This window comes from Syngnathoides biaculeatus, chromosome 3 (assembly GCF_019802595.1).
Source record: "Syngnathoides biaculeatus isolate LvHL_M chromosome 3, ASM1980259v1, whole genome shotgun sequence".
Taxonomy (NCBI): Eukaryota; Metazoa; Chordata; class Actinopteri; order Syngnathiformes; family Syngnathidae; genus Syngnathoides; species Syngnathoides biaculeatus.
Window position 1 is genome coordinate 988,048 of NC_084642.1, and position 14,806 is coordinate 1,002,853.

The window sequence follows — 14,806 nt, forward strand, 5'->3', positions numbered from 1 at the left end:
TTCCTCCGCCCGACGACAAACGCGGCTTAGCTTTCCTTATTTTAGCTCATCTTGCTCACTAGCGACGCGGCTAACGAGCTCAACAGGCCCGCAAAGTCGTCCAGGGTTCGAAGAAGCGCGAGGCCCAAAATCCCACCTTTGTTCCGAACCAAAAGAAAATAGCACAAGATCGTCGGCGGTGTTTTCAGCCGTATCGGACGCGGGACAGATGACGTCACGTGGCGCACGGGTGATGAGGTCACCGGTAGTGCTATTTTTTTTTTTATAGAACTTTATTTAAAACGTACAATGTGTAATCCTCATTTTTCATAAATTCATCACTTGTTGTTTTGTATAGTTGACCCAGATTACATTTACATTTTTGGGGAATCCTGAAAACGGAACGCCGGTAAAAGTATCGCGATACGCCGACTTGTCCTATCCTGGTGTACTTATTGACGTGACAGGCAAAATACATATTTGTTGAGGCAATAGTTTCCAAATGAAGTGACTAATTTTACGACGTGTGAGCTGCTCCATTAATTGTTTTCCCCAACAACGTTTTGTGTGTATCTTGCCGTAATCTTTAGTGTAGGTTTGAATTTTGTCTCTTTCCACTTCAGGAGCTTGATAGTCCAAATGGTCTCTTTGGGATCCCATCACTTTTATTTTTTGTACTCTGTGATGTTCGGGGGGGGGGGGGGGGTTGTTACTGCACCTTTGCTCATAAAACGATTCATAAATTTATAAATGATTCCGATCATTTCAACTGGATTATGGAGCGCGGCGCAAAACCGTCCGAGCCCGTCACGGCCGCCTCGGGATGGGAATCCTCGGAACGGGTGGCGCTCGTCTGAGCTGCGAAGTACAAAAAGAGACACGGGGGGGGGGTCATTTTCCCTTCGAGAAAATATCAGCACGCTCCCTCGCTGGACGACGGCAACTCACAGTAGGCGAGGAAGTCGTCCGCCGTGCAAACGTACAACGTGATGCGTTGGTACGCCTTCCCCGCGGCCTTCTTGTGGTCTTCCAACGAGAATCGGTTCTTTGTCGCCGCAATATTTACGACCTTCGAACCGTCGCGGTACAGCACAACGCAGGGAGCGCTCGGGAAGTTCTGGATGAAGGCCCGCAGCCTTCGCAGCGCCGCGTGTCGCAGTTCCTCGGCGTCCGAGCCCTTTTTGACCCACAGGGGGAGGACCGTCCCCCGCAAAGGTTTCAGGACGCCGTCGACCAGCTGCATCAGGCCCACCGAAATCTGCAGAAGAAGAAGAAGAAGCCGTCAAAGCGGTCCGACGTCTACAATTCACAGGAACAAAATGCTATTGGTGGTCCATAAAGGGGGGGGGGGGGCTGACCCACTGAAAGCAGATCGACCACGAAAACAACAAAGAAAAAAAATCCACAAATGGGAGAATCCGCACTCCGCAGGCGCTCGTGGGCAGCAGCGACGTCCTGACCTTCACGTTAGTTTCTTTCAGCGGAGGCTTCGCTTCCTCTTTCAGAATCTTCCAATCTCCAAAGGCGTCCGACGCGCCTCCTGCGTGGGGGGGAAACAAGCAAAGTCAAAGGGGACCCCTCTCCGACGTCTCCGGTCCGAGCGCCCAACGTGCGACGTTACCTTCGCTCGGGCTCGCTTCCGAAAGGTTTTGGCCGCCGGACCCGCGGAGCCGGTTTTCACAGAGGAACCGGCGACCGCCAGAAGGACAAGACGTCCCGACCTGAAAGGCGGCGAGATGAATCCCAATAAGTTGCCGCGCCACACGCGCGCGATGGTACAAACGAAGGCCGCAAATCACCGATGAGCAAATTCATTGCCGATTCTTTTGATCAGCCATTAATCGCCGGGAATGATCCTTGATCAACAGCAAGTGCGCCGTTTTTTCACATCATTGCACTTTGGACCGATTATCTTAATGGAGCGACTATGGGGGCACAAGCCAGCGCAAAGCGTCGGCCGGAGGAGCTGGCGGAGAATGTCTCGGAGGTGAAAAGAGCATCAGATCGACTGATGAGGCTGAAACTTGAACTTGAGCGCGCTTTTTCTATCATGTGATGTGATTTGCACACAATGAAGTTGTGGGAAAGAGTCGTGGAGGCCAGACTCACGTCGGAGGTCAGTATCTGCGAGCAACGGGATGCTTTCGTGCCTCGAAAGAGGACCACAGGTGCATTATTTGCCTTGAGGATGCTCGTGGAAAAGTACAGAGAAGGTCAGAAGGAGCTCCTCTGTGTCTTTGTAAACCTTGAGAGAACCAATGACGCAGTACTGCGGGACTGCATGTGCAAGTTTGCTGTGGCAGTCCCAAATATGTCAGAATAGTTTCAGGACACGCATGAGGGCGGCAGAACAAGGTGTGACAGAAGAATTGAAGGTGGAGGTGGGACTGCATCGGGGATCCGCTCCGAGCCCCTTCCTGTTTGCGGACAGATGAGGTTCGACTGGAATCCCCTTGGACCGTGACGCTCGCAGATGAGATTGTGATTATGCAGTGAAAGCAGGGAGCATGCGGAGGAACAGTTAGAAAGATGGAGACACGCACCGGAAAGGAGAGGGATGAAGATTAGCCGAAGGAAAACAGAATACATGTGCGTGAACGAGAGAGGCGGAGAAGGAGCAGTGAAGCTAGCGAGGTTGGACCACTTCAAATACTTGGGCTCGACAATACAGCGCAATGGTGAGCGTGGTGAGGAAGTGAAGAAACGGCTCCAAGCAGCTGACGGAAGGTGTCTGGTGTTCTACGTGACAGAAGCCTTTTTTTCCCACGCATGCCAACGGAACAAGAAGACGCGCCGACGCAGAAGAACGACCGGCCAACCTTCGCCACTTCCGTCGCGGCCGGCGGATTTCCCGCGGGAGGGTTGCTCTTTTGCCCGGCGTCGGCCGGCCAACTGACGGCGTGTTCGCGGTCGGCTGTCGCTTCTTCCGGTCTCCCAGAGGGGAAGGAGTAGTTGTTCCACTCGAACAGGACGGGGACGGCTCCTCTTTTTAGCCCTCGCCGTCCTTTCTCCGACGCCGGCCCGCGCACGTCCTCTTTTTGAAAATGGCGGCTGCACACCCAACTGTGATTCGTCACGCGGTAGTTGTCCCTGCGGATGGCGACCGTCCACCGACGTCGGATCTCCTCATCGGCGGGAAACGAGAAATAACTCAGAACGCCGTTGTACCGAGCAGACGCGTGGCACAAAGGCACGCAGCAATACTGGGAAGAAGCTTTGGCTCTCGGCTGCAACTTGAACTTTCTGCTTTTCTTTCGGGTGCGCTCACGCTCGCGCCGGTAATAAGGGGCCAGTTCCTCCGCGGTGTGTTTTTCCAAGTGCGTCTTCAATCTGCTTTTGTAAACAAAGGCCCGCGCGCACACCGAGCAGCAAAAGGGTTTCTTTCTCACGTGTGATTTCGATTGTGCAGTCAGATGACGTTTCAGAGTGAAGCTTTCCCCACAAATTGAGCAATCCAATGGATTCTCTGCAGCGTGTTGTCGCCGCACGCGGGCCTTCCCGTTGCGCCGCGTCTTAGCGCAAGCGGTACAAGAAAAAGGCTTTTCTCCTGCGTGTGACCTCGTGCGGCTGACCAAAGTGTGTGTGTTGCCGAATTCTTTGCGGTGAGAAAAGGGTTTCTTCCCGCCGTGCCTTCTCGTGTGGATGTTCAAGTTGCACTTGGAAGCGAGCGACTCGGCACAAAGGGCACAATTTTTTCCAAGTTGCGACCTCCTGTGCTCAGTAAAACCGCAATCGTGACAGAGTCCTTCGCCGCAGAGAGCAGAGCAAAGAAGTGGTTTCTCTCCCTCGCGTGCCCTGACGTGTGACTTCAACTTCCGAGAGCAAAGCGAGCGAGACGACTGTTCCTTTGGCGTGTGCATTCTCATGTGCGACTCCAAAAGCGTCCTCCTCGTCAACCCTTCCGGGGAGCGCCGACAACTGTACGACGTTTCTCTCCTTTCGGCGCCCGTTTCAGGAGAGTCCGTCAGCGGAGGTACGAGACCGTCTACTTCCGATTGACGTGGACTGGCAGCAAGCTGCGACGGTCCAACTTCTGGTTCCGTTCCAGTGACGCGACTGGGCAGGACCGAGCTGATGGCGGCCTCCTCGTCTTCCTCCTCCTTCGCGCGCGAACCTTCAACACGCTCGCCGCCGACCTGACTGATGTCCAATTCGTCCTTTTCCTCTTTGATGCAGGAGGAATCGTTTTGCTTCTCTTCCTTCCACTGCGGTTCGTCTTCTTCCTCTTTAATGCGGGGGAGGCTCACCAGCAGTTGCGGGACATCTGCGGCACACACAAACGCAAATTGGAACAGGTCACTCGACGCGATTACGTGTGAATTGTTTTCCTCATTCTGACTGAAGACCTCCGGTCAACCGGAGAGACTGCTGGGAAAATATATCAAAATCTAAGTCCACGGGTAAGACATTCCAAGAAGGTGGCGTGAGGGAAGAAGGCGAGGTCCACAAAACATGAAACCAGCTCAGATGCTTCAAAGCAAAAAACATGGAACGTAAGACAACGCAACGCAACAAAACAAAACACAGATAAACACGCAACGAACTGGCAAACTAAGACACGACAAACAAAAATAAATAATTTCCAGAAAATGTCTGGGCAACTGTATTCAAATAGTTTCCTGATAACATCGAGTAAATCTAGCAGTCTGTGTACTTTTCCGCGGCTCCAGGACGAGCACAAACCTGCTGCGGGCGAGTCCATCGGAATCTTAAAAACAGCGTCCGGGATTTGGCTTCTTTTGCTCCACAAGGGTCCTCGTCGCGGGTCCTCCACAAACAGTTCTGCCCTCATTGATCCACGCAGCATCAACGCTTGACTGAACTTTGCATGTTTGCCATCGTCCGAATCGTTTTGTGCGCAGCTAACAAGCTAAACTCGGACGAATTTATTAGACCGGAGGGAAAACTCGCGCTTCTTCCGTCCGTTCTATTCACGAAATAAGCCACGCAAAAGTTTTAAAGTCGATAACAACAACAAAAAGAAAAGAAAGGAAATGAGCAGACGGAAGTACTGCAAGTGAAACAGAAGTGCGCATGCCTAGACGGGGTTGCCGTCTTGGAAACAGGAAATCTACGGGTGCCAGCAGAGACCGAGGTGCAAAGTTCTTTGCGCTATGCGCAAAAATTGCAGAAGAGGTTTGAAATCGTGCTACACAACGGCCACAATGCAGAACATAAAAATACATCTAAATTTATTGCAATAATAATAATGTCGGCGTAACCAACCCGAGCATAAAAAAAAAATATGAATACCAAAGATTAGGAGACACGTGCAACGTTGTCCGAGCACCGACGCACATCAGAACAATGACAAATAAAAGCCGGATTTGAACTCCGGTCCTCAGAACTGTGAGGCCGACCGACGAGCTAACCGGCCGTGCCACACCACATAAAACATGAAATAACCGAAATGATTTTGTAAAAGTGTCCTGCAATGATATTTCAAATTGTGGGTTTATTTTTTTCAAACCCCCCCCCCAATTTGTCTTTTCATATAATTTTGAATTTTTTTTCTCTTTCATTTCTCTCTTTTTTTTTTTTATTCAACCCTGAAACCACTGATTGATACTTTATGCCCACCTATTGAAGACCTCCTTGGGTTAAAAAAAAAAAAAAGACAAATCTGTGCTATTGGAATGGGCCTCAATTCTCTCCAGATCTTTGCCAGAAGCGGTCCGGCCCGGTCCCAATCATTAACCCGAACCCGCTTTAAAGAGCATTTCCAAGTTCTTTCTTCACTTCGGTGTTAGCAGCGAGCGCGAACGCTGAATAAAGTCAAAAAGGCGTTGCTGATCGATCTTCGTTTATTTATTGGGGTTCCCGCGAGAAACGCATCGGTGCTCGCTGGCCGTTCAGTTGTTGGCGAGGGTCTGGTCCACCCAAGCGCGCAGCTCGGTGACGCGGGCGTAGACGGCGGGCGTGGACGTGGAGCAGCGGCTGCTTCCCCAGGACACGATGCCCACCAGGGTCCACGCGTTGTCCTTCTCGCACACCAGGGGGCCGCCGGAGTCGCCCTAAAGTGCACGAAGGGGAGCAAGTTAGCACAGCTAGCACAGAATTTACACATGCGCCGGAACCTCAATGGAACGGACCCGACGGAATGGATGTCGGGTAAAATGGGCCCGAACGGCTTCCATCTGGCATCCACAAACTCTGTTCTCGGCTGCTGTTGTTTATTCGCGCAATGCAGGCAGCGACAGACGAGAAATGTCGAGGTCTAGTTCCTGAAACGGTTCCTGCGGTTCTGCCCCTCTGGCGGCCATGTTGAACGTGGCCCATTGACGCTTTTGGAACTCGGAAGCACACCAATTCCCCAAGATTCGTGAAGGCGACTCATTGATGACGACTGTACGTCAACATTGTCACTGGGGCCGTGAAGTACACCCCCCGGAGTAGGTTTGGATCAAATTTGAAACTTTCAAACGTCTTCAAGCTTGTTTTAGGATTAACATTACAAACATTTTGGACTGGATGGGAATTTTAGCCCATGAAAAAAAAAAAAAAAAAAAAAAAACCCAATAATTTTGTACTATGCTATAAAATGAGTGCACCTGGCCTCAAAAACAAGAAAGTGCTTCAATGTAACGGTCACTTGGCCACCTATCAGTCCATTGTGTCAAGGTTCAACTGTACATTTTTAATTTTTTTTTTTTTTTTGCGGACCGATCAGAAGATCCGAGCGCCATCCTCACCATGCAGGAGGTAGCACCGTCAGCTCCGGCGCAGATCATCACATCGGAGATGTTGCTGCCCCAGTGACGCTTGCACTGCTCGTTGGAAAGAAGAGGCAGCGCCGCCTGCTGGAGTTTGTTGGGAGTGTTCGGGGCTGGAAACACAAGGCGCAATTACACGCACGACGGTCCAATCACGTTCCGGAAGAAAGGACCAAGACAAACGGAAACAGCAAACAGGAACAGGAGAACAAAGTGGATGATGAACCGGAACAGGAAAAGTAACCAAAAGAAGAAGAAGAGGAGGCACAACAGGAACAAGAAGACAAGGAGGAGAAGGAAAAAAAAAACGGAGAGGAAGACAAACAGGAGCACAGAGAGGAACAAGGAAACCGAAGCGCAGGACGACAAAGAGAGATGGAAATGGGCAGAAGTGAGAAAGATGAATGGCTTGAGGAAGAAGGGAGGCCCGGCCGGGCAAGTCTGAGATCTCACCGTTGTATCTGGTCAGACCCCAACCGGAGGTGACGCAGGTCATGCCCGGGGCAAATTCGTCGGCGGTCGCGGCCAGGCAGACGGGCGACACGTTGGTGCCCATGCGGGCGGGCGAGCTCAGCTTGATGAGTGCGATGTCGTTGTTGATGGTGCGTGGGTTCCAGCGGGGGTGCGTGAACACCCTGGCGGGGCGCAGGACCTGCACCACCTCGCCAGAGCCGTAGCCCTTATCGTGCTCGCCTGCCACCACGCGGTGGTAAGTCCTGAGGAAAGGGGGCGGGGCGGGGCGTGGCGGGGCCGCTTTAGCAAAGTACAACTCCCTTCACGCGCTTTGGCGTGACGGCGGCGGGGGAGTACCTGACGTTGCAGTGGGCGGCGGTCACCACCCAGTTCTCGTTGATCAGGGAGCCGCCGCAGAAGTGGAAACCGTTGGATTGCTGCGCCGGAAAATGCAATGTTACTGACAGCAACGGGGACAGGCCACAAGAACAGGAACAGGAACATAATAACAGAGGCTCAGGAAGAGCATGGCCAAGCCACAAAAAAAAAAAAAAAAAAAACAACAGGAAGGGGAACAAGTACAGTAAAATCAAGACAAACGGGAACAGGAACACAATGTCAAAAGAACAGGAAGAGATCAATGTAGAGAAAGGAAGAGGAAAGGGACAGCTCGGGGAACAGAAAAAAAAAAATACCAAGAGGAGCAGAAACCCAAAGAGAAATGGAAAAACAAGAAAGATCAACAGGACCGCAAAGAAAACAAAAAGAGGAAGAGGATGACAAAGGGAAAGAGAAAAACAAAGGAGAAGATGCGCAGGAACAGGAACACAGAGAAGAAGTGCAACGAGCAGACCAAGAGGAACAGGAGCCTCAAGAGCTTGAGAATGGTTGGCGAAGGAAGGGGTGGACAGGAACAGGATTACAAAGATGACAGGCGTAGGACAGGAACCAAACTCAAAGGGGAAAACCAACAGCAAAGATGGACAGGAACAGGACCGACCTGCAGAGACACCTGCCAGGGCCACGAGTGCGGGACGGCCTCCTCGCCGTTGACGATGCGAGCGTAGCCGCTCACCTCGGGAGGAATGGCGGGCGTTCCGCAACCTGACAAACGCAAGAAGAGAGCGATCACGGGACGCCAGGAGACAACACCGACGCCGTTCCCTTTTCTGACCGTAGGCGGCGCCGAGGAGGGCAAAGCAGGAGATGATCCAGAGGACGGCCATGACGACGAAGACAACGACGACGACGACGATGATGCCGCCTGCTCGGCGACACGCGCTTTTATCGAGCGACTGGACCAATGAGAGCGCGGCGCCCTCAGCGCGCAGCTGCTTATCAACGGGCCCGCTCGCACGCTCCGATTGGACCAGAGGTCTGCGCGCTCAATTTCCTGGAAAACCTGTTTGCATTTTTACGAAAATTGCCATCGACACTCTGTTGAATTTCTGTGGAAAAAAAAAAGTCCTATGCTGTGGCTTTCACATCCCGAGCGTATTTCTCAATTCAAAGAAATCCATTTAATCATCTCACATTTGTCAAATGAGTTCTCCTTAAGATGGAGGAAATGATGTGTGTGGGGGGGGGGGGGGTCGGGGATGCTGTGACAGTATTTTTCTCACGTAACTCAAATTGTTATGGAAATGTCCAGAAGCGGTTACCAGTTAAGGACACCAGTGATGTAACTATTACAGACATCACCTCATCAGGACGGCTCGGAGGGAGTTCTGGTCCACCATCGGGCATCCGAGCGCGGGGGGGGGGGGGGGGGGGGGGGGGGGGGGGAAGAAGCAGTACAACGTTAACCCTGTGCTGAGCTCCACACGGGATGTTGAGAGTCGGTCCAAGACGTCCTCGAGTACGGGGGAGTGCGGGGTCCCGAACCCCCTGATACGGGCCGTTCGGGTCCCTGTGCGACGAGTGTCAGAATTTGTGGTGGACTTGTTTCCGCTGAGAGTTGGACTCTGCCTAGCTGTCCTTTGTCACCGATTCTGTTCATAATTTTTACGGACAGAATTTCGAGGCATAGCCGAGACGTAGACGGGGTCCGGTTTGGTGGCCCCATTATTGGATGTCTACTTTTTGCAGATGATGCGGTTCTGTAGTGGATTTTTGTATGGGTCCATTGTGGTGACGAGGGAGCTAAACCGAAAGGAGAAGCTCTCAATTTACCAGTCGATCGACGTTCCGACCGTCACTGATGGTCACGATCTGCGTGCGGTGGCCGAAAGAACAAGATCCTGGATAACAGCGGCCGTCTGGGGGAAAAACCTCAGCGAACGGCTGAGAAGCTCGGTCGTCTGGGAGGGGATCGGAATTGAGAGGACCCAGATGAGGTGACCGGGCCATCTGATCCGGACACCTCCCCGGCGAGGGAACGCCTCGGGATCAGCTCGGAAGCGCTGAATGAAGTGGCTGGGGAAAGGGAAGTCTGGGTATCCCTGCTGAAGCTACTTCCCCCGCGACCCGACCCAGAAAAGTGGTACATAATGGCTGGATGGTCAAACCTGTGTGCACAACAGGTTGAAATCTTTGCTTAAGATTAAGATTAAGATTAAAGAGGCTCAAGAGATATTTGTCAATGTTTCATATATTAAACAAAAAAAAGAGGCAGAAATCAAAAGTTTTTGCTACCTTTTGCTTCTTTACATGTCAATTTTGTTTTTCTGTGAACACGTCCGTTTTTGTTATTACTGTCATGCAATCAAATTGCCAAAAAAAGCAAACTGAAAGGTATTTGAATTGTCAAAATGTACACTTATTTTTCCGCACTCCAAATTATAACACGAAAAAAACATTTATTGTCCTTCATATATTTAGCCTCGCTGTCAACGATTTTCCACGTGTTGGTTTTCGCACGCTGATAAGGCGACAAACGTGTGCACCGCAACATGTGCTCGCTCTTCCTAATTTTCCTCAACACGCACTGAAAACGACAAAGGGGGGGCGGGGGGGGGGGTCATCATGAGGACACTTTGCCATTTGTGGAAAACGGCCAGGATGCCCAAATGAAGCAACGGAAGCACTTACCAGTATCGAAAGAAGTGTACTCACAATCTTTGTGTATAAAATGTGCTACACTCTGCACAGAAACTCTTCTTGACATGCTCTGGACTCCTTAGCGTAGATTTGTGCGCTGACCCCTGGTATGGGTTGACACTTAAGGTCGAGACACGGTACTACGTGACAACTGGAAGGGCAGACCTGGTAGTAGAGACTTGGCACTAGTATAGATTTGCCAGACTTTGTGGTGGACTGGAGGAGGGACGTGCTAGTAGTGGGCGCATGGTGATGTACAAATGCGCTCTTTACACTCGTGTATACAAAGTGAAATCAAGACTCGCGACTTGAGGTTCGCTTGTAGTCTTTGTCGTTGGTATTAGAGACTCAGTCGTGGAGAAATGTGGCGTTCGATGAGTTTTCAGAAGCACTGCAATATTTGTGTATCTCCAGATGACCCAGACGGTCTTCCTGATCATCACCGCCTTCCTTATTAGCTGGACCTCGCACCTTCACTCAACCTCAACAATCTTTTTATTGCATGTCCCTGATGTGTAGCAGTTTGCTCGTTGCCTTCACTATACAGCAAACCTGTCGAACGATTGCCTTACTAGTAACATTTTTTGGCACTACTAGTGCCACTTTTGGACGACCAGAGGGCAACACGTCGACTTCGAGGCACACGTTGACATTGACTTTGCTCGCGGCTTGAACTTCTTCCTCGTCCATTCTCATTCGATCCGATTAGACGCTGCGTGGTGCATTTCCGCCCCCTACGGGTGACTTTTGCTTCCACCGCAGAGTGCCACAGTGTTGGAGATACGCCAGCGCATTGTAGCAAACACGCTAACCGACGTGTCGACACGTCGGCCGTGTTGGAAAGGTCGACGTTCCCGTAGAAGTCAATCCAGGGACACTGAAATGATGACGTGTCGTGCTCATTTGTCCACCGATTTTCACGAGGGGGACTGTTTTGTCAGGACCAAAGCCGGACGATGTCAATGAGAGGGAGAAGCCAATTTTCCCACTTCCTCCGTCCTCACAGTTTTCTGTTTTGGGCACAAGGCCCTCCTGGGTCTTCCGGGTTTTCTTGGCCTCCGTCCACCACGGTGACCTCCTTCGGTTTAGCGTCGCTGTCGGCACGGATCGAAGCGCGACCGTGTCCACGTCTGCGGCGTTCAAGCGAAGACCTCCGCTGCGTTTTGGGGCCCGGAGGCCGCCCCCGCGACTTCGTATTTTGTTAAGACGGCTCGTTTTTATCGGTCGTCAATGCGCAGTATGTTCATACAACTTAATACTTCGGCGTATCGAGTGTATAGAAATATTTTACGGGGGGGGGGATGAGGCAATGTCAGAAAATGACCAATAGGAGGCGGCAACGTGTCAAGGGCGCCTTATTTGCAGGCAATTCGACGAAGAAGACCACCGACATTAGCATCAGAGCGCTAAGTGCGAGCGCCTTGAAACGCGCAACCGTCGCTTATGCTATCGTTGCTGAATTGGACACTTTTAGACCTTCGTCGAGGAATTGAGAGGAAGGAATCCCGCCTCCAAACGTCCCGGGCGGGCCTGAAAGCTTTCTCGTTCGTTTGGTTGCTGCCGCGTGAAAATCATGTGCAAGGTGAAGATGCTGCGGGAGGCGGTGAACCGGCGGCTGGGCGCGGCCGTGGAGGAGATCTTCGCGCTGCTGGAGAAAACCATCGGCGAGTACGAGGAGGAACTTGCCGCAGCAAAACTGGAGAACCGGCGACAGCGTCAAGCCCTCGACGCTCTGCTGACGACAGGTTCGGTTCCTCACTTGAACGTTCAAGCGCGTCTCGAACTAGTTCTGCCGATGTCTTGGCCAAAAAAAACAAAAAAAAAAACATTTCCGGCATCCGCTAGGGGAAAAAATGCCGAGGGAAACCTACGAGAAGAGGGTTCGTCGGGCACTTGGAAAGTGTGACACGACTTCCGGTTGGTTGAACGTGATGGAGTTCATTTCTATTTGCCCTCAGTTTCACTTTATATGAGTTTTGCTTACAGTTTAAATAGTGGGTAGAGTGGCGCCGATAATCCGTTGAGTTTGTCCTTTTTTTGCGGCGGCCCCAAATCAGAGGTACACAGTACTGATGGCGTGACCGCTGCGTAGAATTTCCTCAGAAGCCGCAGGAAGTGCATCCTTTGCCGGGCTTTTTTGAGGACCGAGTTGATGTTGGTCTCCCGCTTCAGGTCCTCTGAGAAGAACCTGAAGGTCTTGACGGTTGACACGAGACAGTTGGACTGGGTCAGCTGTGGTGAAGGATGCCTCCTGAAGTCCACAATCATCTCCGCAGTCTTTAGAGTGTCCAACGGCAGGTTGCGTTGACCCCACCAAAGCTGCAGTCTCGCCACTTCCCGTCGACACGTCGCCGTCTTTGACGAGGCCGACGAGCGCGGTGTCATCCGCGAACTTCGGGGCTTCGACGGTCGTTTGTGTAGAGCGAGAAGAGCGGAGGGGAGAGGACACAACCTTGGGGTGCCCCCGGTGGTGATAGTGGGCGTCCCCAAGCCTCACCTGCTGCTCAGGATGGGGGGGCGTTGTGTCAGCCACATAGCCGAGCCAGCTCGCACTCACAGTTGGCCGTCTCCATACTGCCGTTCTGTTGAATTACGCTTGAAAATTGGCTTGTGAATTAATAAATTCATCGGTTATTTTTGTCATATTGTAATGTTAGCTTGACCCGACCAGAGAAGTGATTTCCAACCTTTATGGAGCCAAGGAATGTATTTTACAACGGACAAGAAAAACCAAAAATGTTCCAAAAAGTAGATGCAGGAAATGCTGCGTGTACTTCCTGCCGTCGAATGGAAGCGCATTCTTCTCTTCCGTCTGTCGCTAAACCTAATAGATCAGCGAGGACGCATTATTTATTGTCTATATATATTTTTTGGAACAATTGAGTACGCACGTACATTATATATATATATATATAATGAACGAAGCGGTCATTTCTATACTCGTTGCACCATCTTCTGATCAGATCATTGATGGGTTTTCAACTCACTGACGAGCCCCCTGCAAATCCCGACCTTTGGAACTCACGCGTGTCCTTCTTGCGCTGCTCTGCAGACGTCCGTCGAGAAGTTCCCGTCAAGAGGCGCCGGCACGAGCGCCGCTCTGGGTCCGAGGAGGCCCAGGAGCCCCGTCCCGCCCCCGTGAAAGAGGAAACCCCGCGTGTTGACGACGGGGACCGGGCGGAGCTGTTGGAGGGGCCGCCTCGGGACCAGGCCCACGGCGACGCCGCGGAACTTCCGGTGACGCTTGTCGTCGTGAAGAGCGAAGACGATGTCGCGGCAGCGCGGCGGGCGGGCTTCCGGGACAGCGCGAGTGTGGAGAGGAGAGCGGCGGCTTCCGCCGACGGCGGCGAGGAGGAAGACAACAAAGCCGATGACAAAGTCTTCAAATGCTCCCAATGCCACAAAAGCTTTTCCCACCAGAAGAACTTGAAGCGACACAGCAGATGTCACGCCGGGGAGAAACTCATCAGCTGCTCGTTTTGCGCCCAGAAGTTCTCGCAGCGGGAACATTTGCTAGAACACGGCCGCGTCCACGCCGGGGACAAACCTTTTTCCTGCTCGGTGTGCCACATGACTTTCCGCTTTCACTCCACCTTTGTCAACCACATGCGGACGCACACGGGCGAGAAACCCTTCAGCTGCCAGCTGTGCCACGTGAGCTTCGGCGTCCACTCGTCGCTCCTGAGGCACGCGCGCACCCACTCGGGCGAGAAACCCTTCGCCTGCTCATTTTGCGATAAAAAGTTCCCCAGGAAAACAAGTTTGAAAGAACACACCAGGATCCACACCGGAGAGAAACCGTTCTCCTGCTCCAGGTGCGACATGACCTTCCGCTTTCGTTCCAAGCTGGTGAACCACGTGCGGACGCACACGGGCGAGAGACCGTTCGCCTGCTCCGTGTGCGGCAAAACCTTTGCTCAGAAGGAACATCTCAGGATCCACACGGTCACGCACACGGGGGAAAAAGCCTTTTCCTGCTCCGTGTGCCGTCAGCGATTCTCGGCCAAGAGCAGCTTGGTGACCCACATGAGGACGCACACGGGCGAGAAGCCCTTCGGTTGTCGCCTGTGCCGGCTCAAGTTTGCCTACAAGTATCAGCTGGACAAACACGTGTGCGCTTGTGGCGAGAGCAGCGGCGCTCGAACGCACTGCGATGTTTAGATGGGACTTTTTTTATCGTATTTCACACGCGACGCCGAGAGAAATCGCGCCGTTCTGTGCCAGCTCTTTTTGGGCATCTTGACAGATCTTTAAAGAGGACACAATACTGTTTTGTGTGACAGTGGAGGAAGGGAACCCTCTAAACGAACGAGGAGCCTCTTTCTCGTCTCGCCTCCGGAAACAGAACCAGCGAACAAGAGTTTGGTCTGACCAAAAACACCTGCCTTGAACTCGGAAGCAGAGAGACAAACTTTTCTCATCGAATGTGCCAAGCACAAGAGCGACTTTGCTGATGTTTTTGCTGTTGTGACACCTGAAATGACAAAAGTCCCAAAGCGTGATTGAGATTTGAGATGATTGAATTCCGCGACCTTGAGCGACGCCGCCTCACCGTGCGGCTCGAGTAGAACGTCAGCGGCGTTTTTCCACGGCGCTCGCCGGTCCCACCGTCAACTGTCAGC

General features: G+C 52.2%; 3 protein-coding genes across 5 annotated transcripts; 1 reads left to right on the top strand and 2 right to left on the bottom strand.

Annotated features, from left to right (window-relative positions):
- Window positions 1-3: 3 nt before the first annotated feature.
- LOC133497549 (zinc finger protein 62 homolog) lies at window positions 4-5,001 on the bottom strand. Of its 3 annotated transcripts, none has more exons than XM_061813534.1 (6): window positions 4,663-5,001; window positions 2,799-4,243; window positions 1,601-1,700; window positions 1,404-1,519; window positions 928-1,237; window positions 4-837 (listed from the first exon to the last, which is right to left on the bottom strand). In XM_061813534.1, the coding sequence occupies exons 1-6, from the start codon at window positions 4,784-4,786 to the stop codon at window positions 740-742; spliced, it is 2,193 nt and encodes a 730-aa protein (XP_061669518.1). In that variant the 5' UTR covers window positions 4,787-5,001; the 3' UTR covers window positions 4-739. The 3 variants fall into 3 exon arrangements, 2 of the variants coding, with proteins under 2 accessions (XP_061669518.1, XP_061669519.1); XM_061813535.1 differs by having other exon boundaries at window positions 244-837; window positions 1,440-1,519; XR_009794064.1 differs by lacking the exons at window positions 4-837; window positions 928-1,237; window positions 1,404-1,519 and having other exon boundaries at window positions 1,779-4,243.
- A 771-nt stretch (window positions 5,002-5,772) lies between these two features.
- Window positions 5,773-8,477, bottom strand: LOC133497653 (chymotrypsin B-like). Its single transcript, XM_061813710.1, has 6 exons — window positions 8,320-8,477; window positions 8,146-8,249; window positions 7,503-7,582; window positions 7,146-7,408; window positions 6,672-6,805; window positions 5,773-5,993 (listed from the first exon to the last, which is right to left on the bottom strand). The coding sequence occupies exons 1-6, from the start codon at window positions 8,369-8,371 to the stop codon at window positions 5,832-5,834; spliced, it is 795 nt and encodes a 264-aa protein (XP_061669694.1). The 5' UTR covers window positions 8,372-8,477; the 3' UTR covers window positions 5,773-5,831.
- A 1,610-nt stretch (window positions 8,478-10,087) lies between these two features.
- LOC133497606 (oocyte zinc finger protein XlCOF6.1-like) lies at window positions 10,088-14,345 on the top strand. The gene is made up of 2 exons (XM_061813648.1): window positions 10,088-11,929; window positions 13,237-14,345. The coding sequence occupies exons 1-2, from the start codon at window positions 11,758-11,760 to the stop codon at window positions 14,343-14,345; spliced, it is 1,281 nt and encodes a 426-aa protein (XP_061669632.1). The 5' UTR covers window positions 10,088-11,757.
- Window positions 14,346-14,806: the final 461 nt, after the last annotated feature.